This window comes from Pogoniulus pusillus, chromosome 11, assembly GCF_015220805.1.
Source record: "Pogoniulus pusillus isolate bPogPus1 chromosome 11, bPogPus1.pri, whole genome shotgun sequence".
Classification (NCBI taxonomy): domain Eukaryota; kingdom Metazoa; phylum Chordata; class Aves; order Piciformes; family Lybiidae; genus Pogoniulus; species Pogoniulus pusillus.
Genome location: NC_087274.1, coordinates 7,322,667 through 7,350,500, shown reverse-complemented (window position 1 = coordinate 7,350,500; position 27,834 = coordinate 7,322,667). Strand labels below are relative to the sequence as shown.

At 48.3% G+C, this 27,834-nt stretch overlaps 2 protein-coding genes across 6 annotated transcripts in view; one reads left to right on the top strand and one right to left on the bottom strand.

Moving 5' to 3' along the window:
- Positions 1–8,409, bottom strand: part of TBC1D16 (TBC1 domain family member 16) — a 42,248-nt gene extending 33,839 nt beyond the window's left edge. For 3 of the 5 annotated variants that reach the window (XM_064150742.1, XM_064150747.1, XM_064150746.1), the window contains exons 1-2: positions 8,053–8,182; positions 124–359 (exon numbers count right to left, since the gene is read on the bottom strand). In XM_064150742.1, coding sequence (XP_064006812.1) covers positions 124–301 — 178 coding nt within the window. In that variant the 5' untranslated portion in view covers positions 302–359; positions 8,053–8,182. Of the gene's footprint in view, positions 1–123; positions 360–6,295; positions 6,363–8,052; positions 8,183–8,313 lie in introns of those variants that run through there. The other 2 variants (XM_064150744.1, XM_064150745.1) reach the window with 2 other exon arrangements.
- Positions 8,410–8,427: 18 nt separating this feature from the next.
- Positions 8,428–27,797, top strand: CCDC40 (coiled-coil domain 40 molecular ruler complex subunit). The gene is made up of 20 exons (XM_064150740.1): positions 8,428–8,549; positions 8,870–8,997; positions 9,704–9,826; positions 10,083–10,251; positions 11,108–11,226; positions 12,410–12,493; positions 12,578–12,797; positions 14,868–15,025; positions 16,427–16,549; positions 16,955–17,076; positions 18,514–18,757; positions 18,866–19,048; positions 20,262–20,507; positions 21,893–22,106; positions 24,259–24,428; positions 24,552–24,643; positions 25,226–25,346; positions 26,144–26,332; positions 26,587–26,745; positions 27,469–27,797. Exons 2-20 carry the CDS (start codon positions 8,899–8,901, stop codon positions 27,712–27,714), a joined length of 3,081 nt encoding a protein of 1,026 aa, XP_064006810.1. The 5' UTR covers positions 8,428–8,549; positions 8,870–8,898; the 3' UTR covers positions 27,715–27,797.
- Positions 27,798–27,834: the final 37 nt, after the last annotated feature.

Genomic DNA, 27,834 nt, shown 5'->3' with positions numbered 1-27,834 from the left:
TCCATGAGACTGCCTTTCTCTGTTCTCCTCTTTGTTCTTTAGAGCCCAACATTTAGAATTTGATACAAACACACACCCCAGGAGAAAGAAAAAGAGTGAGCAGTGTCTGCAATGCCCTCTCACCTGGATGATGCTCCCCAATGCCTTGCAGCAGCTCAGGTGGGTGGACACAGACATTGTTCTTAGAGTAGATAATCTCCCCATCAAATATGGAAGGTGAACTGCCACTGCCACCAGAATTCAAGGTCAGGAGGTCGGAGGCTTTTGAAGAGGCACGTCGGAGGAGTCGCCCCAGAGACATCGCCAAGGAAATGTTTCCATTATCTGTCAGCTTTAATCAGGAGCCAAATTCAGAAGATCTGCCAAGAATGAGGAAGGAATTGTGTTAGAGTAAATACAGTGACAGCACAGCACATGCCTACCACTGTCTGAGAAGCAAGAGGTCTCCTATCAACTGCTACAACAATCCTACAACTCAGGCAAAAGCCTCCGCATGCTCTGGATCTGTAACATCGCCTCTGTGTTTTAAAGATGCCAAAGCACAGTATCCTGGGATGGTTTTCGTGGCAACAAAGAGATATGAAGGCAGTAAACACACACACACACCTCTCTCCCCCCATTTTAACAGTTACTGTGAGGAGGAAACAGGAAAGTAATGCTTGTTGCTGAAAATGGCCCATTAAGGGAATAACTCAGCGATGCAGAGCTGCCCAATGTATCACTGTCCTGGGGATGTCAAAGAGAGCCAGAGTAGACCCCAGAGAATTGTTACAGCACAGAAAAACTGCTGAGACCACAACATTAAACAAGGGGCTGCTGCTTCATCCACAGTAACCACTGAGCTCTGAGAAAACATTAATCAAAACAAGTTCCTCTTGTGCTTACCAATTTTTGGCATAATCCTGCTGTGTAGTTGAGGTTTTGGGGCTGGGGTTTGGTTTTGTTTGCTGGAGCAGTGATGGTTAAATGGATTTTCTTTTCAGAGATGAGTGGCAAAAGCCTCCACATTCCACAGAGCAGGCAGAATCACAGAATATCAGGTTGGAAGGGACCCCAAGGATCACCTGGTCCAACCACCCTAGGCAATAGCATAGCTGAAATGAGCTGGCTCAGCACCCTGTTAAGCTGAGTCTTAAAACTGATCAATGTAGGGGAATCCACTGCTTCCCTTGGGAGATGATTCCAATCTCTAACTGGTCTCATGGTGAAAGATTTTCTTCCTGTAGTCCAATTGAAATCTCCCCAGAAGTAATATCGAGGGCTGGGGGTCAGGAAGGAAGGGACAGGGACGGCTTCTGCTCACTTGTGCCCTGTGACAGGACAAGGAGCAATGGATGTAAACTACAGCACAGGAAGTTGCACCTCAACAGGAGGAAGAGCTTCTTTCCTGCAAGGGTCCCAGAGCACTGGCACAGGTTCCCCAGAGAGGTTGTGGAGTCTCTTTCTCTGGAGACTTTCAAGGCCTGTCTGGATGTGTTGACCTGTGCTAGATTCCATGGTCCTGCTCTGGCAGGGGGCTTGGACTTGAAGATTTTCAGAGGTCACTTCCAGCCCCTAACATCCTGTGTACACAGTAATAAGGCCTCCCCTAAGCCTTCTCTTCAAGAGCAGAGTATGGCACATCAGTCTGTAGCAAACATTTCATCTATCCATTGGTAACTTCAGCTAACTGTGGAGTCTGATCCCCAGCTAACCACTAGGTAGCCTCAAACAAGACACACTGCTCCTCAGGGCTGTTGATGAGGAGCTGTACAGTGAATCCAGAGGGGTCACCCAAGCTATAAACTGTGTAGTAGACAGATTAGGAAGACGTGATGAAACAGCAGCTGGGTCCCACACAAAGCAACCCCACAGACAGCCCAGCACAACTGAACACAGAGCAGGCTCTACCTGCTGCCGCCGCCCTGAGCTGGGAAGCAAATAATCACAGGCACAGCAGTTTCTGTTCTGCCCGAAGTACCCGAGGAGGGGAAACCTCTGCTTTTGTTCCTTTGTGTTTACATGGCCTTGCTTGCTTGTGAATGGGTCAGTCCAACCCAGCATACATCACACACCTCCACAGTGCCAGGTTGAGGGGTGGTGTGTGGAGAGACCAACTCGATGTGTTCCTTGTGCCAGTCTGCAGAGCATGCAACGGGGGAGCCAAAAATAAAAGGAAAAGCAGACAGGTCCTGACCTGTACTATCAGGGGCATCATATGCAGGAACATTTTGGGGTTCAAGCAAGCACCACCAAACACTGAATAGCTCCAAGTTCTTTAAACCCACTTTTAATGCTATCTTCAGACCAGCAAGAAGGCAGAAGGGGCAAAGAGAAGCCAACATTTCTCATGCAGCAGATGAAACCTGCAGGGAAGGAGAAGAGCTGTCCTGATTCTGACAGAAGGTTGCAAATGAGACTGCCAAGTAGTTGACAGAGCCTTCAATAAAGGACAGACTATTGGTTTAGCTGGCAATCACTCCATTTGTCAGCTTGAATCACAGCATAAGCAGTTTCTGCATTTCAGTCTTTGCTGGAACTTGACAGAGAAGCCTCAGCCCTGCTATGTGCTGTGCCCAGCACGTGTTGAGGCTAATAGAATTTGCAAGCCCTTCACCTCTGTCTCCTTCTAGCACCAAACACAGCACATATCTTCATGTCTCAGCCCCAAAACGTGGACATCAGTAGAGTCATATGCTTTTTCTTGTTCAGAGCACCAAAAGCCACAGCACTGTTTCAGACTCTGAGTTGCATCCTAAACAAAGTCATTTCCCTCAACCACATTTAAAGAGCAATTCACCTTTCCTCCCATTGCACCTTGCAAGAACACAGCAACTGCTGCAACTCCTCCTTCTCACCACTAAATTACAACAAGCCATTTCAACAGGCTTAAGGTAGCCCAAAGTAGTGATGTGGAGCAACTTGGATGGCCCTGAGTATCCAGCACATCTGAAGAGGGTCATCTTTTACCACCACATTTTGTAGGCAGCATGGTCTGCTCAGTTGTGCCCTGTTGCTTTCAACATTGAAACTAGCCTGGGTATCCAGACCTTTAGCTCTGGCAGCTATTTCATCAGAACTCCAAAAGTGCTAAATCTGCACATGCAAAGGAGAAGGTGGTACCAGGAGGCTGCAGCTGTTAACCAGGGAATGCTTCCTCAGAAAACACGAGAGAGCTTTTGCTGCTAAGATGCACTCATGAATCAAGTGCTTGTGTGACAGAATCACAGAATGGTTTAGGGTAGGAAAAACCTTTAAGATCATCAGATCCAACCATTAACATGACACTGCCAAGTTCACCTCTAAACCTTGTCCCTCAGCACCACACCTACATGGCTTTTTAATCCCTCCAGGGATGGGAACTCCACCACTTGCCTCCGCAGCCTGTTCCAGGGCTTCACAACCCTTTCGGGGAAGACATTTTTCCTCACTTCCAAACTAAACCTCCCCTGATGCAACTTGAGGCAGTTTCCTCTTGTCCTACTACTTGTTGAGAGAAGAGACTATTTCCCCACCTCACCATAACCTCCTGCCACAGCTTTCCAGGGGCTCTGAGGAATGCAGGCAGAGGTGAAGGACTTTGATGCCAACAAAAGCAACATTTAATTAGCTTTTACCTAACACCAAAAGAACAAAGCACCAGGTGAAAGATCAAAAACTGCTCTCTGGAAAGCAGGAGGAATTTGCAGGGAAGCATCACTTTGATCCCACAAAACACTTGTTGCTGCAGCACTGCCTTGGTGTGCAAGTGGACAGCACTTCAGGTACACACATGCAGGCTGGGAAGGGGAGAGACATATGAGACAGGAGGGGAAGAAGATGGTGTCCTGCCAGCACAGAAATTCAGTCTGTGGCATTTGCCTCACTGAAGAGCTATGCACCAGAAATAAAAGAGAGTCCTCTCTAATGCTGCAAAGAAGTAGCCAAATAGACTGGGAGATATAAATATCACCAGCAAGATTCAAATGAATCTTTTCTCCATTGTCATAGGGTAAAAAAAAGAGAAACATCTGTGTAGCTTTGGTTGCAGCATTAAAGAAAAACAGATGAAAGTCATGGGACAGTTTCAGGGAGAGTGACAAGACTGATCTGGGGCGTGGAGAGAGATTGCAAGGGAAGATTAAAGCAAGGGAAATGTTGTAAAAGTCCTCATGCATGAGAACTGTCACTGCTAAAAAGAAAAAAAGAGTAAGAGCTGTCTGTGGAGGACAGGAGAAGTAGCAAGGCAGTTAAGCTGTGGCAACAAATGTCTAGTTCAGTCATTTCAACAGCAGGAATACTGGTGTGTCAGGAAAGAGATGTTTTCATCACTGGTGAGTTTCACAGATGAGCCACAGAAACAGATCAGCCCAGAAACAGTCAGTCCTAGCTAGACCCAGGTGATGGACTGTACTTCTGAAGGTCATCTACTCTACTCTTATCAACCCAAAAGTCTCTGAAACACAGCTTGTGAACATGCCTATCCTTCCTAAAACACAAGAATCCAATAACACAACCCAGCAAGTAATAAGTAGACCAAATCTGCAAGGTTTGCTCTATCCTGAGCTCTCTTCTATGTGGGACAATATCTGCCTGTACAGTCCATGGGGCCTGGGTCATGAGGAGAGGCAGGTATTGCTGCTACCTCTTATGTGGGCTTGGGAAAGCAGGCAGGAACTGTCCTACAGCTAAGTCAGCATTAAATTAGCACCATTCAAAATTTTTTTTCACCTTAATTTTCTATTTATCCTCTGATCTGAAGGGATTCTTCTCAACATGGCACAGACAATCCAGCTCTCCAAAAGCCAAAGCACTGAATTAACTGATAAGCTCTTGCTGAGTGCCAATATTTATTAAGCACACAGACGTTTTCTTCTCCCACACATCAACTGTCAGCACTAAAAATCTTTGCTGCAGCTACCAACTCTGTTCACACAGCCCCTGGCTGCTCTCCAGTCAATGCCAGCACACGAGAGCTCAGAAATAGGCTGGGGAGCCAACTCCTGAAATCACTCCGGGAGCCTCTTCCCAAGAGCCTGACCAGCTCCAGCCAGCAGCATCTCAAATAACACTGACTGCTCACCTCCCTTGGAAATGCCCTTCCCCTTCTCACAAACCCATCAACCACAAGATCCTGTTTGGCTTGGCAGATCACACCCTCACCTTGGCAGACGCTGTCGGACCAAATGTTGCTGCCTCCGGTTGCACAGGATTCCAGTGTTCCAGCACAGGAGGGCAACGCAGGGATTCTGCACGGGCTGACACAGATTCCAGCACACAGAATCAGTCAGGCTTGGAAGGGACCACAAGCATCATCCATTTCCAACTCTCCTGTCACAGGCAGGGACACCTCACACTAGATCAGCCTGTTTAGAGCCTCATCCAGCCTGGTCTTAAACACCTCCAGGGATGAGGCTTCGACCACCTCCCTGGACAACCTGTTCCAGGGTCTCAGCACCCTCATGCTGAAGAACTTCTTCCTAACATCATTCCCACTCCTTGCAGTACATGTTTACACCAGGGAGGTTTCTGAGCACGCAAGACACCAAGGCACCTCCCACAAAGAAGTTTAGCTTATAGAGGGATGGGACAGCCTGCACTTGGGGTTGGCTGCAGCTGACAAGTCACACTGCTGAGCCCTTTGTGCCTGGCAGCTGGTCTTGTTGCTCCAAGGGTGAATTTGCTGTGCAAGAGTTTAATAGCTTTACAAGCAAAATAAGCTGGGCTACAAGGCTCTTGAAGTGTAACATGAGACCTAGAGCATGCCTGGGCAGAGAGAGAAACACGAGCTGTTAAACATGAGCACCAAATTTAAGTGTGAAACGCCCTAGGTCAGAAAAACACAACAAAGTTCTGGTTCGGTTTGGTTTTGGCCCTTTGTAGCTTAGATTTGATTCCACATATTTAAAGACTACAGAGTCAGTGCACCACAATTCTCACTTGCTTTTCCCATGCATTTCCAGTAGCTCAAGCACAGGTTAGTGTGTGCTGAAGGCAGAGTGACTGGAGACGAGAGCTGAGGAGGCCAAGAGTCAGAACTTGCAGCTTCTTCCCAGTCCTCTGACTTGATTTTCTGTGCAACTCTCAGTCACTTGCTTCATCTCTACCTCTCTGTGGATATATGACAGCCCTTCTAACAACCTTCCCTTTGTGTAGCAATACCTCTCCATTAGAGAGAGAGAAAAAAAGGCAAGCTTTCAAAACTACTATTAGCTGGAGCTATTTAAGGTGACCTAGCCAAATCAAGCAAACAAGTTTACCATAGGGAGCCATTCTGAAATCATCCCATTTCATGGGGAGAATTATGTAGGTCACCAAAAAGTCTTTCATTCCTGACCTGCTGGTGCAGCAGTGGCTCGCAGAGTAGAGAGTAAAGGGAAAGAACAGCAGTCACCAGCGCCAGCTGAAATCCTGCCCCTCACACAACTCCACTTCCAGTCACTTCAGTGGAACAGATTTTGCTCAGATGAGTCTCAGCTGAGAAGGTAAAAAAGGGACAGCAGACTAAATACTGCAAGTTTGTGACTCAGAGATAAAAAGGGAAAGGAAATGCTATCATCGGAGCCTGCCTGCTGCTTCCAGCCACGCCTGCTGAGGCATAAAAACGCAAACAAAAAAGCTTCACACCCCTCCAGCGCTAAGAGTCAAACCACAACACACGCTTCAGTGCTGAGAAATAACTTGTGCCATGTGTCCCTCCATCCCAACATCTAACATATTGCCTATTCCTTAACTGAGGTGCTGGTGCAGTAGGCAACATCTCTATGTCTTTTTATTTCCAATGTCCTGTAAGCACAGCCTGACAACGCTCACACTGCTAGGTCCCCAAAGAGCAGCAGCTAAAAACTCCCAGGAACCTGGTTTCACAGATGAATGGATGAACTAATTGCAGAGTCTTCTCTTAATATGACAAACATCAGACCACACACCTCTGCCCAGCTTATGCTGGGGGGCTTGGAAATAGATGATCCTTATGGTCCCTTCCAACCTGACTGATTCTGTTCTATGCTTTGAAACACTTTTAACCCTGCCAAGGGCAGAACCATGTCCTCTTCCCTCCTTGCCAGCAGGACAGAGACAACAGTGCTCTGTCCCATCCTGGTTCTCGTTCTCCAGCTTGAAGCCAACGGTGACACACAGAGAGAAAACCCAGATACTCAGCAAACCCAGCACAGGGCCAGAGAAACAGCTTTCAGACTTCTCTGCTTTTAGCCAAGTTGTCCCCAGAGCAAGAGCAAGCTCCTCTGACCATGCAAACTTAAAGGAGGCTTCTACAAAAGCATCAGCAAGGCCAAGATCTTTTACCCTGAGCTGTCCTGCTCTTAACGTTCTCAACATTGTCCTTTTAAAAGATCTTTCTTTTGTTATTGCTTCCTATTCAGCGGCAGCTAAGAACATAACATCTTTGCAAGACGAGCTGCCAGTCCGAGAGCAGAAAAGACAGGCAGGGCTCAGCAAGGAAGGAAGCAGAGTTGTTTTACAGAGCATCAGCAACACCGGCAGCAATAAATCCCCCCTAACCCCTGCCCTGGAGCGCCTGAAGGATACACATCAAATAATCGCCAAGCATGCCTACCATCCATCTTCGTGTCTCTGCTGGTAAGCAAACTGAGCAAATCAAGAGGTAGATGTTGGGGTAACTGGAGAAAAGCCCACCTCCCGCTCAGGGAAGGACCCACACCGCTCCCTCGTTGCCGGCTGCCGCTGCGCAGGTTAAAGTTTAGCAACTGTTTCCCACCCCGCAGCCTGCCAGCCCCGAGCGCACCGACCGGCGGTGGGGCGCGGAGCAAGGGAAGACAAAGAGCGAGATACAGCCCGGGATTATGTGTCAGCGGCGTGCCGGGCAAGACACCGGGTGCCCCGTCTCCGGGCAGGATCCCATGTGGCAGTGACAAGCGTGACAAGCGGCCCTTCCGTGAGCCCGGGGTCGCGGGTGGGCTGGGGCAGCCTCTGCACACGTCAGCCGGGCCCCGCTGCCGCCCACCGCAGCCCAGACCCGCGGGGCCCGGCCCAGCCCCGCCGCACGGAGCCGGCGTTACCCGCCCCCAACGTGCCCGTTGCCAGCGACGCCCCTCACGGCCCCGGCGCTTTTACCGGCAAAGACGAGCCCGGGGAAACTTCGGCTGCACGGACCAGTCCGTCCCTGGGCGGGCTCCAAATCGCCGCGCCCCCACCGGGCCCTGTGAGGGGACCACCACCGCCCCGCTCCGCCCGGCCCGTGGGGGTGTGCCCGCCCGCCGGCCCCGCCTCGCCCGCCGCCGGCATGACCCGAGGCTGCCCGGCAGCTTCCTCAGCAAAGGGGGACCCTCTTTGCCTTAGCATCCTTGCCCGGACGCCAGCCCCCGGCGCCATTACCTGCTGCTCCGCACTGGGGCCGGCGCGGCCATGGTGACCGGGACGCTGCGGGCCTCGTCCGGGCCCGGCGGGCAGCAGAGGTTCTGCGGCCCGAGCCCCCCCCACCCGCCGCGGGCTGAGGTGGTGCGGCCCGAACCCCCCCTCTCCGCGGGCTGAGATGGTGCGGCCCGGGTGCTGACGTCACCGGGTGTTGACGCGTCGCCTGGCAACGGGACGATGGTGGCGGCCGGCGGCGGGTGAGTGCGGGGCTGGGCCGCGGCCGGTACCCCACTGCGGGCCGGTACCGCCCGGCCCGCTCCAGTCTCGCCTCTCAGGCCCCTTGTGTCCCTTATGCCTGATCCCATCCGGCTCGGGGCCAGAGCTCCATCGCAACCTGCCCAACCCCGGCCCGGCCTGGCCTCGCCTTGCATGGCCTTGTCTAGCCCGACCCCGTGTGACCTCTCTGGTCTTATCTCAGCCCCGCGGCCAAAGGGCGGCCTGCAGCGGATCCCGGGGAGGCAGGCGATTAGCCGGTACTCGCTCACTCACCCATTCTTTGTCTCTCTCCTATGAATAGCTTTAGTCGCACAGGCCAGCACCAGCACCATGGAGGAACCCCCCGGTGACGCAGCGGAAGGTCCTGGGATGGAATTCGGCTCCCGCAAGCAGGATGTAATCAGAGTTCCTTCAGATCTTGCTATGGAGGTGATTTGCTTTGGAATGTTCACGGAGCGGCATGTTCCTGTGTGTTCCTTATGAAGCCATGCCTTCATGGAAGCAGCTTCAATAGGAAGAAGTGAAAACAGCAAACAATTAATGCATTCTTGTCCTCCTGTAACAACAACAACAACAAAACAAACACCAGCAAGTAAATTTAGTTACAGGCCTGTGTGTCAGCAGCATCTTGAAGTATGTGTTTCTTGTACAGCAAATTCTGCTGTAGACACGTTAGAAAAGAAGTTACCCAAATTCCATGACAGCACATGCTTGGGGTCTCTGTTTGAGGTTTGTTGAGGATAAGGTTATTTTAATTCCACATTGTTTGAATTTGGAAGATGATGATATGGGATAAAACAGGGTCTCTTCAAAAAAGGGGAAAGATAACATTTAGAGTAATGCATGCATGTAGAGGAAGCTGGAAGACTTTCTGTGGTAAAGCCTTAAGGACAGTTTTGAAATAGATGGCAGCTAGAAATTCAGGTGACATTAAAAGTGGAATGTGAAAAAAAAGAGTCCATTTTTTTTACTGTCTTAATGCCAAGTGACTGCTTTGGCAAGTGAGATTTAGCTTCTAAATTAAACTCCTGTGCCCTGTGGCTTTTGTTACAAACCTTGTAGCATTAACGCTGCACATAATACAAGAACCCCCTGCAGTGGTGCTCTTCTACTTTCCCCCTGTGCTGTGTTCTAGGCAACAGAGGCAGAGAATGGCAGTGAGAATGAAAAGGATGAGTCTGTTCCTCTGGAGAACCAAGAGGAAACACTTCCTCCAGCAGAAGGAGAAACTACAGAGCTGTTTGCTGGTTCTGCAGAAGTGAGACACTCTTAATAGTATCTGTAGTCTTACTCAGAGTTTCTTTGCTGTGCTCTGTGTGTGTGAATTTTGTTTTAATCGAGTGACACAGCTTTGCTAGGATGCTTGTGTGCTGATTTTGAAACAAAACCCATTTGCTGATCCTTTGTCTGCATTGTTCATACCTCATCATGACAAAAAATTAAAAAGGCAGATTCTTAGGGCCAAATAGAGTTAGACTGAAAAGCTGTTTCAGGTGATGTGTTTTATGTTTCAGGATAATTCTCCTGAGACTTTCTCGGACAAAGTGGGATTAAGCAGTTGTCCTCTGGAACTGGGTGACATGGAGCAGCCAGTAACAGACAGAGGAAGCCCTTCCCTTCCTTCAGGAGCTCCTTTGCAAGCATCTGTGCTATCTGTGGAGCTGAACAACCACTCAGAGTCAGGTACTATTCAGCTCCATATTAACAGTACAGTTCTTGATACCTACTATCAGGCACAGTTTCCAGTTTTCTTCCTTTCTGGTCATTATTAATGAATCAGTATGAATCAAAGCCTTTTTCTTCACAGGATCACAGGATGTTAGGGGTTGGAAGGGACCCAAGGAGATCATTGAGTCCAACCCCCCTGCCAGAGCAGGACCACACAACCTAGCACAGATCACAGAGGAACACATCCAGACAGGCCTTGAAAGGCTCCAGAGAAGGAGACCTCACAACCTCTCTGGGAAGCCTGTTCCAGTGCTCTGTGACCCTTACAGTAAAGAAGTTCCCTCTTGTGTTGAGGCAGAACCTCTTTTGCTGCAACTTAGACCCATTGCTCCTTGTCCTATCCCAGGGAGCAGTGAGCAGAGCCTGTCCCCCCCTCTCCTGGCCAGCCTTCAGGTACTTATAAACATTTATCAAATCCCCTCTCAGTCTTCTTTTCTCCAGACTAAAAAGCCCCAGGTCCCTCAGCCCCTCCTCATAAGCCATGCCCTCCAGTCCCCTAATCATCCTTGTAGCCCTCTGCTGGACCCTCTCCAGCAGATCCCTGTCCCTCTTAAACTGGAGAGCCCAAAACTGAACACAGTATTCAAGATAGGTCTCACCAGGGCAGAGTAGAGGGGGAGGAAAACCTCCCTTGATCTGCTGGACACAGTCTTTCTAATACACCACAAGATCCCATTGGCCTTCTTGGCCACAAGGGCACATTCTGCTTTTTTTTTTTTTTTGGGGGGGTGGTAAGGTCCAAGGAACATTGACAAAAACATTTTTCTCTATTCACAATCTGCCTCTGAGTAATTTGCTCATCTCTCTACAGAGCATGGTGATCAGCCATGGGGAGAGGAATGGCAGCAGCATGGAGCTGAGGAGCACGAAATAAGGAGAAGTGAGGAAAACTTAAAAGAGACAGAACCGGTTGTCTTGGATCCAGAACATGTGAGAAGTCCTCAGATCATTCTTTGCTGACTCTTTCTCTCTCTCTCTCTTTCTCTCTCTCTCTTTCCCTCTCACTCTCTTTCTCTCTCTCTTTCTCTCCTTCTCTCTCTCCTCTCTCGCTTTCTCTTTCTCTTTCTCGCTTTCTCTTTCTCTCTCCCTCTCTCTCGCTTTCTCTCTCACTTTCTCTTTCTCTCTTTCTCGCTTTCTCTTTCTCTCTTTCTCTCTCACTTTCTCTTTCTCTCTTTCTCTCTTTTTCTCTCTCCTTCTCTCTCTCTTTCTCTCTCTCCTTCTCTCTCGCTTTCTCTTTCTTTCTCGCTTTCTCTCACTTTCTCTTTCTCTCTTTCTCGCTTTCTCTCTCTTTCTCTCTTTCTCTCTTTCTCTCTTTCTCTCTCTCTTTCTCTCTCTCTTTCTCTCTCTCCTTCTCTCTCTCCTTCTCTCTTGCTTTCTCTCTTGCTTTCTCTTTCTCTCTCACTTTCTCTCTTGTTTTCTCTCTCTCTCTCCTCTCTCTCCTTCTCTCTCGCTTTCTCTCTCTCTCCTCTCTCTCCTCTCTCTCCTTCTCTCTCGCTTTCTCTTTCTCTCTCTCTTTCTCTCTCTCTTTCTCTCTCTCTTTCTCTCTCTCTTTCTCTCTTTCTCCCTTTCTCTCTTGCTTTCTCTCTCTCTTTCTCTCTTTCTCCCTTTCTCTCTTGCTTTCTCTCTCACTTTCTCTCACTCTTTTTCGCTTTCTCTCTCTCTCTCTTTCTCTCTCTCTTCCATCCTTCCTTCCAGTGTGTGGGGTAAAATTTTTGTGCCAAAACTATGTGCTTAAAACTGGCTCCTGCAAAAGTACTAACTGTGTGACTCTCTCAATATTAACCCTAAAGCTGATGAAGTGGGTAAATCTGCTACCATTCAGTAGTCCTCAAAGATAAGCCCTTGCAGCAAGAGAGAGTGAATTGCTTCTCAGTTGTAGCTCCTCTGACGTATTTCTGACTTTGGGATGTTTTCAGCAGTTGCTTTCTAACATCAACAAAGACTCTGTGTAGACTTTTCTCACTTGTCACACTGAGTGTAGCTAAAGTAAGAATGCAAGTATCTGTGGCAGATCACAGGATGCTTTTATTCGTAGTGTGAGTAGCAGTAAGGTTTCTTCATGCTTTCTTCACACAAGTATATTAAAGTTTATCCATGTCATGCTTCTTTACAGCCCCTGATGAGAAGATTCCAGGCTGCCCTGAAGGATTACCTTACTAAGCAGATAGAGAAAGTGAAGTTAGACCTTCAGGAACTGGTATACAACATTCTTTGTCTTTTCACAGCAGCCCATCACTGTCCAGGCTGAAGTGAGGTAGCTGATTTCCTCTTGTTTTTGCAGAGGACAGCAACAAAGGAGGTCAAAGTCCAGCGAGAAGAGCTTGGGGTGATTCTTTACGGAGCGCAGCAGCAGCTGGCGCAGCAGCAGGCGGAGCTGGAGAAGAGCCATGAGCGCTGTTCGCGGGCGGCTGCAGCACGCCAGCAGCTGGAAGAGGAACTGGAGGGCCTCAGGCTTACTTACAAGAAAATGTGCCAGAACACAGCTGATGAACGCAAGAGAGGTGACTGAGGTGGTCCTCGTAATATTTCCTAATCCCTAGTACTGTGTGGAGAAAGCAGTTTGGATATAAACCAAGTATTGGATTGAAAGGCACAGTAAAATGAATCAGGATTGCAAAGTTCCACAGATATTCCTCATTGCCTTTTAATTTCTGTTGTCTCTAAGACCATGTGGTTACATTGTGCTTCTAAGAAGGTCTTTAAGGACCTTCAGGTCTTTAGGACCTTCAGAATCACAGAATCACAGGAATATCCAGGTTGGCAAAGCCCCTCAGGATCACCAAGTCCAACCTCAAACCGTACAAGATTCACCTTAAACCATATCCCTAAGCACCATATCCAACCATATCCAAATGACCCTTAAACACATCCAGGGTTTGTGACTCAGCCACCTCTCTGGGCAGCTCATTCCAGTCCCATACCACTCACTCAGTGAAAAACTTCTTCCTAATGTCCAATCTAAACCTCTCCAGGCTCAGCTTGAGGCCATTCCCCCTTGTTCTGTCTCCAGTTGTCTGTGAGAAGAGACCAGCAGCAGCCTCTCCACAATGTCTCTTCAAGTAGCTGTAGACTGCAATGAGGTCTCCCCTCAGCCTCCTCTACCTCACACTAACCATCCTCAGCTCACTCAGTTGCTCCTCATAAGATTTATTCTCCAGGCCTTTCCCTACCTTTGTTTTCTTCCTCTGGTCCTGCTCCAGCACCTCCACATCTCTCTTGTATTGCAGTGCCCAAAACTGAACACAATACTCAAGGTGTGGCCTCACCAGAGCTGAGTGCAAGAGGACAATCACCTCCCTGCTCCTGCTGGCCACAGCATTTTTAATCCAAGCCAGGATGCCATTTGCTTTCTTGGCCACCTGGGCACACTACTGGCTTACATTCATCTGCCTCTCTTACAACCCCCAGACCCCTTTCAGGTAGGCTGTACTGGGACTTAGAAGGAGGGAAGCTCCCATTATTTGTTGTGTTTGCCTGTGTCTGTAAGGCCGTGATGAGATTGTGGGGGTTGTAGGGGCATCCAGGAGCATGAAAGCATCATCCATGTGGCCATTCTAGCCAAAGAAATGGACTTGACTCATTTTTCTTTGTGTTGCAGGGATTTGGATAGGAAACAGTGAACCAGTGGCAATGACAAGGATTGCTGAGCATTAAAATAAATTGCCTGGGAACAGGTTATTGAAAATTTTAGAGAAACATTCAGTGGACTGAGAAAGAGACAGTGCTCTTTGGGTGCACAGGAGTGGATGATTCACAGCCTCCTGGAGCCCCTTCCTTGATTTCCTGGGATTCTGTGTGCCAGGAATCAAAGAACAGGGAGTTCCACTGGAACGGAACTTCTTTATGTGGAGGGTGGTGGAGCACTGGAACAGGCTGGCCAGAGATGTGGTGGAGTCATTTAAAGCACACCTGGATGCCATCCTGTGCAACATGTTCTAGGTGAACCTGTTCTGAACTAGATGATCTCCAGAGGCCCCTTCCAACCCCTGTCATTCTGTGATTCTGTGAAGTGCTCACTCAGATTTTGAGCTTTGCTTGTGGAGCTGTACTCCAAAGCTGATATGAGTTCTCACCAGGTGAGAGGAGGTCACCTTACTGTGGCCTTTCAGTATCTGAAGGGGGCCTATAAAAAAATTGGGGAGGGACATTTTAGGATATCAGGGAGTGACAGGACTAGGGGGAATGGAGCAAAGCTGGAGGTGGGTAGATTCAGACTGGATGTGAGGAGGAAGCTGTTCAGCATGAGAGTGGTGAGAGCCTGGAATGGGTTGCCCAGGGAGATGGTTGAAGCCCCATCCCTGGAGGTGTTTAAGGCCAGGCTGGATGAGGCTCTGGCCAGCCTGATCTAGGGTAGGGTGTCCCTGCCCATGGACGAGGGGTTGGAACTGGCTGATCCTTGTGGTCCCTTCCAACCCTGACTGATTCTATGATTTCAGGAAGGGCTGAGCTAGCTGGTACATGCATGGATTTTGCTTTGGGTGCTTCTATATTCCTTTCCCTTTTGTTTCTGTTTCAGCTGTGTCCTACAAACATACTTCTCTGTAAATATTTTTTTTCTTCTGCCTCTCCAGTTTCTGCAATGCAGACCCAGGTTGAAAACTTGGCCTTGCACCTCTTCTACATGCAGAATGTGGACCAGGACATGCATCACAATATTTTACTAATGAAACAGTCATCAAAGAGGGCTGAGGCAGAGAAAATCCAGGCTGAGGTGGAAAAGAAAAAACAGGTATCGAGTAAAACTGCTTTAAAGTCAATAAATAAATAAACAAACGTGGAGGACAGTTAGTGGTGAGTCTTGGAGGGGAGATGCTGCCTTGTCAGAAGGAGGGCTGTAGTGCCTGAATCGTGGAAGATGCATGGGGATGCCCTTCCCAAATGAATTAAATAAAAAACAAACCAAAACCCACGAATTTTTCTAAACCCAAGAAGAATCTCCACCAACAAGACACTGCCCAAAGTTTTTTGACAAGGGATCATGTGTTCAGGTCTGGAGTTCTGAGTCAAGACGAGTTTGGCCATGAAAAGAGGACTTTGGGAAGGAGCTGAGCCGGTCGGTGTGCTAGAGCTCCCTCTGCTGCCGCCTTCTGCTTGCAGCCAGACGCAGGCTAGTTGTTACCCGATGCAGAAATGCATGCAGAATTGAAGTCAAATGGGTTGAGATGATTTTAACAACAGATTCTAAACCACAAAGTATGCAGATTCCCAGCTGCTGGACAGGTGGCACAATATAGAATCATAGAATGGTCCGGGCGGGAAGGGACCTCTAGAGGTCATCTAACCCAGACTCCCTGCAGCCAGCAGGGACATACCCACTAGCCCAGGTTACCCAGGGCCCCATCAAGCCTCACCTTGAGTGACTCCAGGGAAGGGGCCTTAAACACCTCCCTGGGCAACCTGTTCCAGCACTCCACCACCCTCATAGTAAACGACTTGTTCCTAACCTCCAATCTAAATCTGCTCTTCTCAAACTTGAACCCATTGCCCCTCCTCCTGTCACCTCAGGCCTTTGTAAACAGCTACTCTCGGTCCTTCCTGTAGGACTCCTGCAGGTACTGGCAGGCTGCTACTAGGTCCCACTGCAGGCTCCTCTCTATCTGAACACCCCCAGCTCCCTCAGCCTGTCCTCATAAGCTGATCATTTTCATGGCCCTCCTCTGTACCTGCTCCATCAGCTCCATGTCCTCCCTATAATGAGGGCTCCATGCGTGGATGCAGTACTCCAGGTGAGGTCTCACCAGAGCAGAGCAAAGTGGCAGAATCACCTCTCTGGATCTGCTGGCCACATTTCTTTTGATGCAGCTCAGGATATGATGTGCCTCCTGGGCTGCAAGCTCACACTGTCTGCTTATATAATCCATGCTTACAGGAATGAATGCAGCTCCAGGTCTGATATATCAACTTCCTGCTGCAAGTAGGATCATAAAAAATCCCAAACAGCCAAGAAGGTTCCATTTTCCTGGAAGGTGCCACTGCTGCACTCATGAATCATTTGTAAATTGCAGGAGGAATCAAATCTAATTGAGTTGAGAGTTGATTTACTTTTCTAGTCTGTTATTCTTGTAGGATGTAGTTGGTTAAGGCTAACATGATGCTACTCATCCTGAACTGTTTGGCTCTGACTCTTTAGGATCTTCTACTAGACCGCTTAACAAGAAAAGCCTTTGCACTACAAGAGCAGATTGCTCTCTTTGAAGCTCAGTTTGTGGCCCAGGCAGAGGATACAAAAGTAACTCGGCAAGCAGTAAATGAGGTAGGAGGGTGATTTTTTTAGCTTCTGGTTAATATTTCCTTCTAGGAAGGACTGAATCCTTTGGGTCATGCTCATGTGATAGGTACAATCTAGGCCAGAGTTGACACTTTGTTCCTCTTTGGAGGAATGATGACTGGTTTTCTTTCCCCTTCCCCTTAAGAATTACCTGTAAATCAGTTTCTCCCCGACCTTCTCAGCATTTTCTTCTTCTTGCAGACCTCTGCTTGGAGGTATGGTGTGACAATAAAGCAAACATATGTTGGTTGATGTTCTTATTGCCACCCATATTATGAAGAGATAAAAATACTGCACTAGAAGATGAACTGTTTTTTTTTCAAACCAATTTTTTTCAACCCACTATGTTTTTTCTCAACCCACACTGTCTACCAACTCTGTCTTCTCTAGGCTTGTATGGAGATACAGGCTATTAACATGGAGAAGAAGCGCTTGATGAAGCATTGGAGTAGCAGCTTGGCTGGAATGAAGCAAAGAGATGATGCCTATGTTGCTGCACAAGAGTTGCTGAGGTATTGTATCCCAAGCACAAATCCAGCCTGGGCAGTGTCTGGCTGGAGAGCAATCGTGAGGAGAGCGACTTGGGGGTGCTGGTGGACAAGAAGCTCAACAGGAGCCAGCAGTGTGCACTTGCAGCCCAGAAAGCCAACCAGAGCCTGGGTTGCAGCAGGAGAAGTGTGGCCAGCAGGGCCAGGGAGGTGATTCTCACCCTCTGCTCCGCTCTGGTGAGACCCCACCTGGAGTACTGCATCCAGTTCTGGAGCTGCTATTACAAGAGGGATGTGGAGATGCTGGAGCATGTCCTGAGAAGGGCCACAAGGATGATCAGAGGGCTGGAGCAGCTCTGCTGTGAGGACAGACTGAAAGAGTTGGGGCTATTCAGTCTGGGGAAGAGGAGGCTCCCAGGTGACCTTCTTGTGGCCTTCCAGTATCTGAAGGGGGCCTACAAAAATGCTGGGGAAGGACTTTTTAGGCTATCAGGTAGTGACTGGACTAGCGGAGATGGAGCAAAGCTGGAGGTGGGGAGATTCAGCCTGGATGTGAGGAGGAAGTTGTTCAGCATGAGAGTGGTGAGAGCCTGGAATGGGTTGCCCAAGGAGGTGGTTGAGGTCCCATCGCTGGAGGTATTTAAGGCCAGGCTGGATGAGGCTCTGACCAGCCTGCTCTAGGGTAGGATGTCCCTGCCCCTGGCAGAGGGTTGGAACTAGATGATCCTTGTGGTCCCTTCCAACCCTGACTGATTCTGTGATTCTATGAAAGCAGACCCAAGAGAGACCTCAGACAGTTTGGACAAGAGGGACTCTAAATGGGGCAGTCTGTCCTCTGTCGCTGGCAGGATGTGTGGGGCAGAACAATTCGCTGCACATGATAAGGTTAAAGGATAAGAAGTGCAGTTCATTGTTACTATTTTCTTTATCCAAAATGCAACTCCCTCTTAATGTCTGAGGTTTTTTAAAGCTGTTTAGAGTTTTTCTAGTCATATTTTATTCCTTCAAAAGAGTTCCTTCATCTTTGCAACATCTTTCAGTCCAAAGAGCTAGGCAGCGAGGATTTATCTCCTGCTTTCCATGAGGGTTTTGTGATGCCTTCAGGGAAAATCTCCCTGCTGTTGCCAGAGGAAGTTGATTATTTGGTCTGGAGACTTAAAGCTTAACTGATTCTCTAGGGACAAACAATGTGCTGTCATATGGGGGCATCCTGGTAAGAATGGGGGTGTGGAGACAGTGCTGAAAGAAGGAATTATTTTCCTACATACATTTCCTTTTAAATATCAATGTCTTCATCTTTTGATGTCTCTGCACTGTTACAGCAGATTAGCTTTAAGAAAGATCTTCCTCGTTGGTCAATTGTTGTTGCAATAGCTTGTTTGAATAGAGGAAGTTGTAGATGATGGTTCAGCACACAAATCAATCTTCTGTGATGATTTTCCATCCCCTTTGCCTGTCCAGCAAGTACAGACATGATCTCAAGTCTCTAGAAGCAGACATCCATGGCTGTAGAAAGTCAATCAGGAAGGAGGAGGAGAAGAATGAGTTACTTGTCAGCTGCCTGAGCCGGTCACAGAGCAGTGCCAATGCGACAAAGAAGCTGATTGCCCAGTGCCTTTCAAGGCAGGAGGCCCTGAAGGTCGAATACAGCACCTATGTTCGCGTTCTCCATGAGACAGAGCAGGCCCTCAGCAAGACCAAGAGGGTGAGAAGAGTTACTTGGAAGAAGAATCCTCTTGAATAGCACATGGGTATGCAACCCCCTTCCCCAGACAGTTGCAGTGATCCTGTCTCTGTCTTCCCTACTTTTCAGGATCAAGCTGCTCGTCTGACTGAGTTGCTGTCCCTCAGTACAGACATACAGAAAGGCATTGATGCCAAAGAGCAGATGGAGAATGAAATTGTAGCAAAGCTCCAGGACCAGATGATATCTAGCAAAACCACAAAGCAACTCTCACAGCTGGCTGCAAAACTTCACAGGAGAAAAACAGATCTGGTATGGTGTCTCTGCCATTTGACTGGGCAGGGGAAGGAAACCACCTTGAGCAGTGCTTCTCAAGTGTGTTTGGTCAGCATCTTGAGTCTGGTTTTCAGTTCTTCAACTGAAGGTCTGCTGAGTTTGTGATTCCACTTTGCTTCCTCTGGTGATCTTACTGAAGGATTCCAATGCATATGAGAGAACTTGGCCAAAAAAAGCCTGACACATAACCTGCTGTTCTTTATTTACTTAAATGAGACATAATTTACTACAGTGGGTTACCAGTTGTTATGTTTGGGAGGGAGAGAGTGGACTTGTGGTACTCTGCTTTAATCTCCACATTAACTTTTATCTTTGTACTTATGTATCATGGAATGTGCCACAGGCATGCTCTCAGATTTGAAGTAAGGATTGAACAGTCAAACCAGAGCCACAGTTCCTCACAGCATGATAAGTTGCTCTCTTTGGGAGTCCTTAACTGGTACAGATATTAAAACTAGAAGCTTCAGTATAGTGTTTTGAGTGGTATGAGCTGGCACTAACACAGCATGCTCACACTGTATTTCCATGGGTTACTTTAGCCCATCCATGGCTTTTTAAATCAAGGACATATCTTAAGTAACTGTAAGACTGCCAGGGTTGGCATTGTGAGAAAGGCCACTCCAGCCCCCTTCCCAGACTAGGGACTTCTATTAGCAGCTCTGCTGTACAGCTGAATGTAGTGCAGTCTACCTTGAGAAAGAGCAAATAGTAACATCTTGTGGTGTGATCCAGGCAGTGCAGAAGTGCAGACAGGCTCTTGAATGTCACCTGGCTGCATTGACGCTGTGCTCAAGCAGACACACCCACGCTTTCTGGCTGGTATGGTGGTTGTTAGGCAAGGGATGAGTTTGTTTGTTATGGTGGAGAAGGTACAATATAGCAACATCCTGCTGCTATTAGCCGGGTAACTGGAGGCATCCAGGCAGGGAAGGTAATTGCAGCAGTGATGAGTGTGGTCTCTTAAAGGGTTTGGGGATGTTTAGGCTCCTTAATGCTTTCCAACAGCTTTATGGCAGAGGTAAATGTTGTTATCTCTTGTCAATAGATAGAGAAACAACGGTACAGAGAGGGTAAGTAGCTTGCTTGCAGCACAGACTGGGAGTAGCATCTAAATGCTTTGATAAGTGGGCATTGCAAATCACTGAGCTGAGCTGCCAGCAGTTTGTTTTCTGTCTGTTGACATTCCTAGGAGCTGCATTTTTCTGCAGTAGAGAGTGATGTGGCCCAGGTTATTCTGAATGCAACTGACACCAACTGCAGGCTGACAATTCTCCATAAAACACTTCATGAGCTGGACAAGGAAATAAAAACTGTCCAAGATCTGATCAGCCACAGTGAAAGGGAGATTGCCAAGTTCAGGCTTCTGTTTGAGAACAAGCAAGTGGTCATCAGTCAGTACAAGAAGAAGTTGGAGATGATTCTTTCTCAGCAAGGGGTATGTACCATTTATATTCCAATCCCTAACTTAGAATCATAGAATCAACCAGGTTGGAAGAGAACTCCAAGTTCATCCAGGCCAACCTAGCACCCAGCCCTGGCCAATCAACCAGACCATGGCACTAAGTGTCTCACCCAGGCTTTTTTTTTAACACCTCCAGGGACGGTGCCTCCACCACCTCCCTGGGCAGCCCATTCCAATGCCAATCACTCTCTCTGTGAAGAACTTCCTTCTAACATCCAGCCTAGACCTCCCCCAGCACAACTTGAGACTGTGTCTCCTTGTTCTGTTGCTGCTTGCCTGGCAGAAGAGAACAACCCCACCCGGCTACAGCCTCCCTTCAGGTAGTTGTAGACAGCAATGAGGTCTGCCCTGAGCCTCCTCTTCTGCAGGCTGCACACCCCCAGCTCCCTCAGCCTCTCCTCACAGGGCTGTGCTCCAGGCCCCTCACCAGCTTTGTTACCCTTCTCTGGACACATTCTAGTACCTCAACATCTCCCTTGAATTGGGGAGTCCAGAACTGGACACAGCACTTAAGGTGTGACCTGACCAGTGTTGAGTACAGGGGAAGAAAAACCTCCCTTGTCCTACAGGCCACACTGTTCCTGAGCCAGGCCAGGATGCCATTGGCTCTCTTGGTTTTATTCTTTGTGCTGACCACAGATGCCCTTGATAAATGTAACTGCATAACTGCTTGATAGTTAAAACTTTAAGGCATCAGTACTGTGATTTAAAAGCTGTGCCAGGCAATCTGAAGGTTTATATTTGTCAAACATTTCTTAGGTCACATGAAGAGGAGCTGGCATTCAGGGAATTGTGAAATGAGGGTGTGCCTAGCCCAGATTTCTGCAGGGAGTTGTCTGCAGCTGATGGAAATACTAAATAACATAAATACTCTGGGAGTAAATAGGATCTCATTATAACATCTGCACAGACTGATGAGGGAGAGCAGAGAAGGCAGAGTGACTTAAGTCCTTCTGATGATGGTTAGCCCCATTCACACGGTGCCCAGATCTGTCCCTAGCTCTGTGAGCTATAAGACCTTTGTGGATAGCAGTGTGAAAATGAGTACTATGGCAAATACTCTACAAACTTCTGAATGTCCTGATGTACCTGCTGGAGCAGCTTAGGAGACCTTCTTGCCACAGAAGCTTAGAAACTTTTAGGCTTTTATTGCACTTACCCTGTGAGGTCAGGAATGATTCATCCCGTCCAACTCATGGGAAATGAAGGCAGAAAGTAACTAACAGATGAAATAATAGTGTAGCTAAAGTATTTAGTGGGCATCTCAGCATCTGATCCAGCCTTCTGCAATGGTGCTGCTATAAAGAGGTGCTCCAGCAGCTTCATCCTGATTAATCCCAAACTTTGCCTTTGTACAGGGGCAAGAATTTGGACCACTGGAAATCGAGATCAACAAGCTGACCAAACAGATAGAAGAATGTAATTCTGAGGTGATGATGCTGCAGAAGTACTGGCTCAATCAGCAGAAAGAGCTGGTCAAGTTAACAAAAGAACAGGAGGAACAATTAGCCTCCCTGGATCTGTTAAAGAAACAGATCACCGTCCTGCAGCAGAAGAAAGTGCGCACTGAAAGTGAGTCCTGCCCTCACCCCTGCAGTGCTCCTCCACAAATGGAGAGAACAGGGAGGGTAATGGGAGACCTTTGCCAAAGAAAGCCCTTGGTACTCCTGTGTGTGTCTGAGCAATGATGCAGATGGCAGCAGTACTGTACTCAGGGCTAAGAGACAGGCACTGCCTGCTCCTTTGGCTGTCATTATTTCCACAGTTGAACCCAAAGGGACCCAGTTGTGCCTTACGCTACTTAATTTAAGTTGGCAAGTAGTTCCCAGATACACATCAGGTTAGAAAGGATCCTCAGAGGTCATCTGATGTCATTTACCTGGACCTGAGCAAGGCCTTTGACACTGTCCTACACCACATCCTGTTGTCCAAGCTGGTGACACATGGGTTTGATGGGTGGACTACCAGATGGATAAAGAACTGGCTTGATGGCCACACCTCAAGAGTGGCTGACAATGGCTCCATGTCCAAGTGGAGGCCAGTGGCAAGTGGAGTCCCTCAAAGATCAGTCCTGGGACCAGTCTTGTTCAACATCTTTGTGGGTGCTATGGACAGAGGCATTGAGTGCAGCCTCAGCAAGTTTGCTGATGACACCAAGCTGTGTGGTGCAGCAGCCAGGCTGGAGGGCAGGGATCCATCCAGAGGGGCCTGGACAGGCTGCAGAGGTGGGCACAAGACAACCTCATGAGGTTCAACAAGACCAAGTGCAAGGTCCTGCAGCTGGGACGAGGCAATGCCAAGCACAAATATAGGCTGGGCAGTGAGCTGCTGGAGAGCAGCCCTGAGGAGAGGGACTTGGGAGTGCTGCTGGACAAGAAGCTCAACATGAGCCAGCAGTGTGCACTTGCAGCCCAGAGGGCCAAGCAGAGCCTGGGCTGCAGCAGGAGAAGCGTGGCCAGCAGGGCAAGGGAGGTGATTCTCCCCCTCTACTCCACTCTACTGAGATCCCACCTGGAATACTGCATCCAGGAATGGGGAGAATGGAGCAAAGCTGGAGGTGGGGAGATTCAGACTGGACATGAGGAGGAAGTTGTTGAGCATGAGAGTGGTGAGAGCCTGGAATGGGTTGCCCAAGGAGGTGGTTGAGGCCCCATGGCTGGAGGTGTTTAAGGCCTGGCTGGATGAGGCTGTGGGCAGCCTGATCTAGGGTAGGGTGTCCCTGGCCATGGCAGGGGAGTTGGAACTAGCTGATCTTTGTGATCCCTTCCAACTCTGACTGATTCTATGATTCTATGATCTTGACCAACCCCCCTGCAGTCAGCAGGGACACCTCCAACTAGATCAGGCTGCCCAGGGCCACACTGATTCTGATCTCGATTGTCTCCAGGCATGGGCCTAGACCAAAGCCCTGGGCAACTTGTTCCACTATTTTACCACTCTCATTGTAAAGAACTTCTTTGTTATGTCCAACCTAAACAAAGCTGGTGAGGGGGCTGGAACACAAACCCTATGAGGAGAGGCTGAGGGAGCTTGGAGTGTGCAGCCTGGAGAAGAGGAGGCTCAGGGGTGACCTCATTGCTGTCTACAACTACTTGAAGGGAGGCTGTAGCCAGGTGGGGTTGATCTCTTCTGCCAGGCAAGCAGCAATAGAACAAGGGGCCACAGTCTGAAGTTATGTTGGGGGAGGTCTAGGCTGGATGTTAGGAGGAAGCTGTTGCCAGAGAGAGTGATTTGCATTGGAATGGGCTGCCCAGGGAGGTGGTGGAGTCAATAAAAGCCTGGATGAGGCACTTAGTGCCATGATCTGGTTGATCGGCCAGGGCTGGGTGCTTGGTTGGCCTGGATGAACTTGGAGGTCTCTTCCAACCTGGTTGATTCTATGATTCTATGGTACTAAACCTACCCTGCTCCAGTTTAAAACCATTGCCCCTTGTCCTAGTCCTACAAGCCTTTCTAAACAGTCTTTCCCCAGCCTTCCTGTTGGTAGTCAAAAAAATTTCTTCAGCTAAATTCATCTCTTTCCAGAGTGATCTCCTTCAAAACCCTATTTGATTTTTGGGCTTATGGAAGAAGGTCTTGTCTGCGTACATGAGACACAGGTGGCTCTGCATGCAGCACTGTCTGCTCTAACAGTTTGTCACACCTTGTCTGCATTCAACTCTGTGCTCCTTGGAATTGTAAAACCTTTTAGACCTTTTTCTTTTTTCTCCCTGTTCTTCTGTAGATGAAATTAATCAGGAAACAAAAGAGCAGAAGGACATCGAACGTCACATGAGAAACATGTCCAATGACTTGGTAAAGTTGAACGTGTTAATCAACAGGAACAACAACAGCTTTGAGGAGCTGCAAAATGGCAACACTATCACAGAGAACGAGTTTGTACGCTCTCTCAAGGTACAGAGGCTTGACACCTTGTTTCCAGGTCCAACTCTCCACTCAGATTGGAGGCAAACAGTGATCCTCTAAATCCTTTTTTGCTCTGATAGTGTTGTGTTGGTTTATGCTCCCCAAATCTAGGCAGCAGAGAAAGAATCAGTTGAGATGCAGGAGAAGCACAGTCAATTGACTGAGGAGAAGGAAAGACTCCTAAACAGCCTGTTGGAAGCTGAGTAGGTACCAGAGAGATTCATGCTTTGTGCCACAGTCGTTTTGTACATGTGTCCGTGTTATCTTTTTCTCTGGTCATCAAACTGAACCACACTAGCAAAAGTGCTTCTGTCCTCCTTGGAGAAGGTGTAAGGAGCTTAAGGAATTTGTCAAATGCAGAAACAGAAAGGTGCTTTAGCTGGCACTGGAACCAGCAAAAGAGCTGGGAGAATGTTGGCTTTAACAACTCCATCATGCTTGTGCTGGATGTTGCCAAGATCTGTATGGGAGAACTCTGCCTGCTGTCTCCTCTGCCAGTAACTCAGAGAGTGTGCTGCACTGGGAAATTAACTGGGCTCCCTGTCACTCTGGGTGTGCTGACTGTCAAGAGTCACTGTTCCATTTGCTGAGTTGTGGAGCTTCCTGTCTGATTTCAAACTGCCCTTGCTGCCCTTCTACGTGTCTCATATACAAATCTTTTGTTTCCTCTAAACCAGACAGCTCTGTGGTCAGAGCTGATCTCAGCAGCATGGTGGCCCTGGTGCCCAGGGAAAGAATCCTTTCCCTGATTACAAAGGTGTTGCTTTCCCTTTCTGTCGTTGAAGGCATCAGATCATGCTATGGGAGAGAAAGATCCAGCTGACCAGAGAGATGCGTGCAGCAGTGGATTCTGAGATGGGACAAGGTGAAATCCGAGCCATGAGACTGGAGATTCACAGGATGCAAGTAAGCCACTGGGAGAGGGCTGAGGAAGGAAAGCTGCACGCAGCCTATTCAGCTTTGGGGTTGCTGAAATGTAAGGCAGGAGACGAGAAACAGACTGGAGAAGTAGCATCCTCAAGGCTGCAGCAATACTGGAAGCCAAAGCACCTTGGAGCTAGGTTGCTCCCATCCCTGGAAGTTTTTAAGGCTAGGCTGGATGTCGCTCTCAGCAACCTGATCTAGTGTGAGGTGTCTCTGCCCGTGGCTGGAGGATTGGAACTGGATGACCTTTGAGGTCTTTTCCAACTCTGACAATTCTGTGAATTAAAAACCTCCAGCCCATGTGTGCTTCATTTGTTCCTGGTGCTCGAGGCCTAATGGGCTGCAGCAGAATCCAGGTGTACCCGAGGAACCCCTTTAAAATTCAACATGTCTGCCACCTTATTCTGTGACCTTCATTTATAAACAAAGAAATGTTGATGACTAAATATTGCATTGTCTTAATCACTGGTTAGGGTTTTATTGTCTGGCAAAACAACTTTTCCCTTCTATCCTCAGAATATTTCTGCTCTTCTGATTTTGTTGTTGCTACCGAGCTCAAGTAAAGATGTTTGGAGGTTATCCTGATGAGTCCATAATCCATCCCTCTGCCTTCCATGCAAGGCAAACCAGAAATTAGAGCGAATTCAGCTTGCCAGCACTTAGGTGTCACATATATCTGGTTTATGTTGATGGGATGTGCCCCACAGAAGACTTCAATTAAGTGTCCTTCATAAACACTCATTATCATTCAGCCTGTTTTGTATCCTGACAAATGACAGGTCCGCTATGGCCGACTGATGAAGCAGCAGGAGAAGATGATTCAGGATATGGAAGCATCTGTTTCTCGTAGAGAGGTGATATCGACTCGTGGTGAGGCTCAAAGCAAAGCAGATAAGAAATATATTACCAAGAGTGACTTCCACAGGAAGAAACAGGAGCTGAGGAAGAAGATCAGCGAAACACAGAAGGTGAGCAAGGGCTGCAGGAGTTTGTGCAGCCTGTACGTGCCTTGCACTGAGTGCCAGTGTGACCTGAGCACAGGCACATGGGGTGTCAGGACAGAGGCTCTGGAGTGAGACACCACTGCTGTACAGTGCTGTCACCCCTGCACAGGGACAGGCTTTGGAAACTCATTAGGAAAAAAGTATTCTGGGAAGATGGTCAAGGAAGCAGCTGAACTGAAGAATCAGTATCTGCTATTTCCTTCTCTTTCATTTACCAGAACACCCAGGACTGCAACAAAACCATCCTGGAGCTGGAGAGCACCCAAGCATCCCTTAGTGCCACCTTCTCAGAAAAGCAGCAAGAACTGCTCAGGCTGCAGGCTGAGTCTGATGGCCTGGATTCAGAGGCAGAACATCTTCAGCAGAGGAAGCTCTGGGTGAGCAAACATCTGCTTCCTTGCAGCACACAAGCCAAGCACAACCAGCTGCAGTCTTTCATGGTCAGCTGCCCAGCTCACTGTCTCCTGTGCTTGGTGTGTAATTTTAGCAACACTTGAAGTTAACTGAGCACATTTTGAGGTCTCATAAAAATCCTGAAGTGATGCTGCAGTTGTACTCTTGGCAAGGCAGCTTTCACCTGGCAGCATCAGCCTGAAGGACATTGTTTGTATCTTGAAAGTATCTGCTACCAGCTGTCCTTTGTGAGCACTTGCTGGCTACTCATCAGTATGTTACAAAACTGTGAGCCAACTCGAGGCCTGAACAGACCTCCTGTGAATTATGGAACTTGGTGAAACTCTGTCCTGGCAAGCACTGATTGAAGCAAACATCCAAAATCTAAAAATACCTTTTTTTCCCCTCTTGGTTGATGTGTAGATGTGGTACTTAGGGATGTGGTTAGTAGTGGATTTGGCAGTGCTGGGTTTAGGGTTGGACTAAGTCTTAAAGCTTTTATTTTCAACCTAAAAGATGCTGTGACTGTGCCCCTACACCACTCTGAATGATAATTCTGTTTGGCTGTTACAATGGAGACTTTGTAACACTGTCCTGCTCCAGACCTTGTTTCAAGATGTGATGGTTACAGAACCCGTCAAGTATCACATCAGTTTCTTTATTTCACTCCTGTCAAGGTAGTTTCTGACGTTGCTTTCTTTTGCCAGAACCTTTTGGAGATTGTGGCCTACCAGGCACGCCAGAAGCATCTGCAGGCACTGAAGGAAGGGAAGTATGCTCCCCTGTGCCGTACCGAGCAAGCCTGGAGAAAGGAGAAGCAAAAGCTGCAGGACAGGCTCCGTACCATCGATGACATCGTCCACCAGGTCCAGCAGCAACATCCTCAGCACCAAAGGGCTCTCCAGTGGCTCAGTCAGTGCTTGGGATCCAGGCTCTGCTCACAGGAAGCCTGAGAGATGAGGACAAATTCCCTGTAACATCTGCCTCCTGCTGGAGGCTGCAGGCTTTGTGAATAAATAAAGATAAAAATTAAGCACGTGTAGGGTTTAATATTTGCTAACGGTGGTAGCGCT

Excerpts from the sequence above, each read along its gene's own strand:
- CCDC40 (XM_064150740.1), top strand. The coding sequence starts at position 8,899 with ATGGAGGAACCCCCCGGTGACGCAGCGGAAGGTCCTGGGATGGAATTC. Across the intron at positions 8,998-9,703 it reads CTTCAGATCTTGCTATGGAG|GCAACAGAGGCAGAGAATGG; the intron begins GTGATTTGCTTT and ends GCTGTGTTCTAG. Across the intron at positions 19,049-20,261 it reads ACAGGAGAAAAACAGATCTG|GAGCTGCATTTTTCTGCAGT; the intron begins GTATGGTGTCTC and ends TGACATTCCTAG.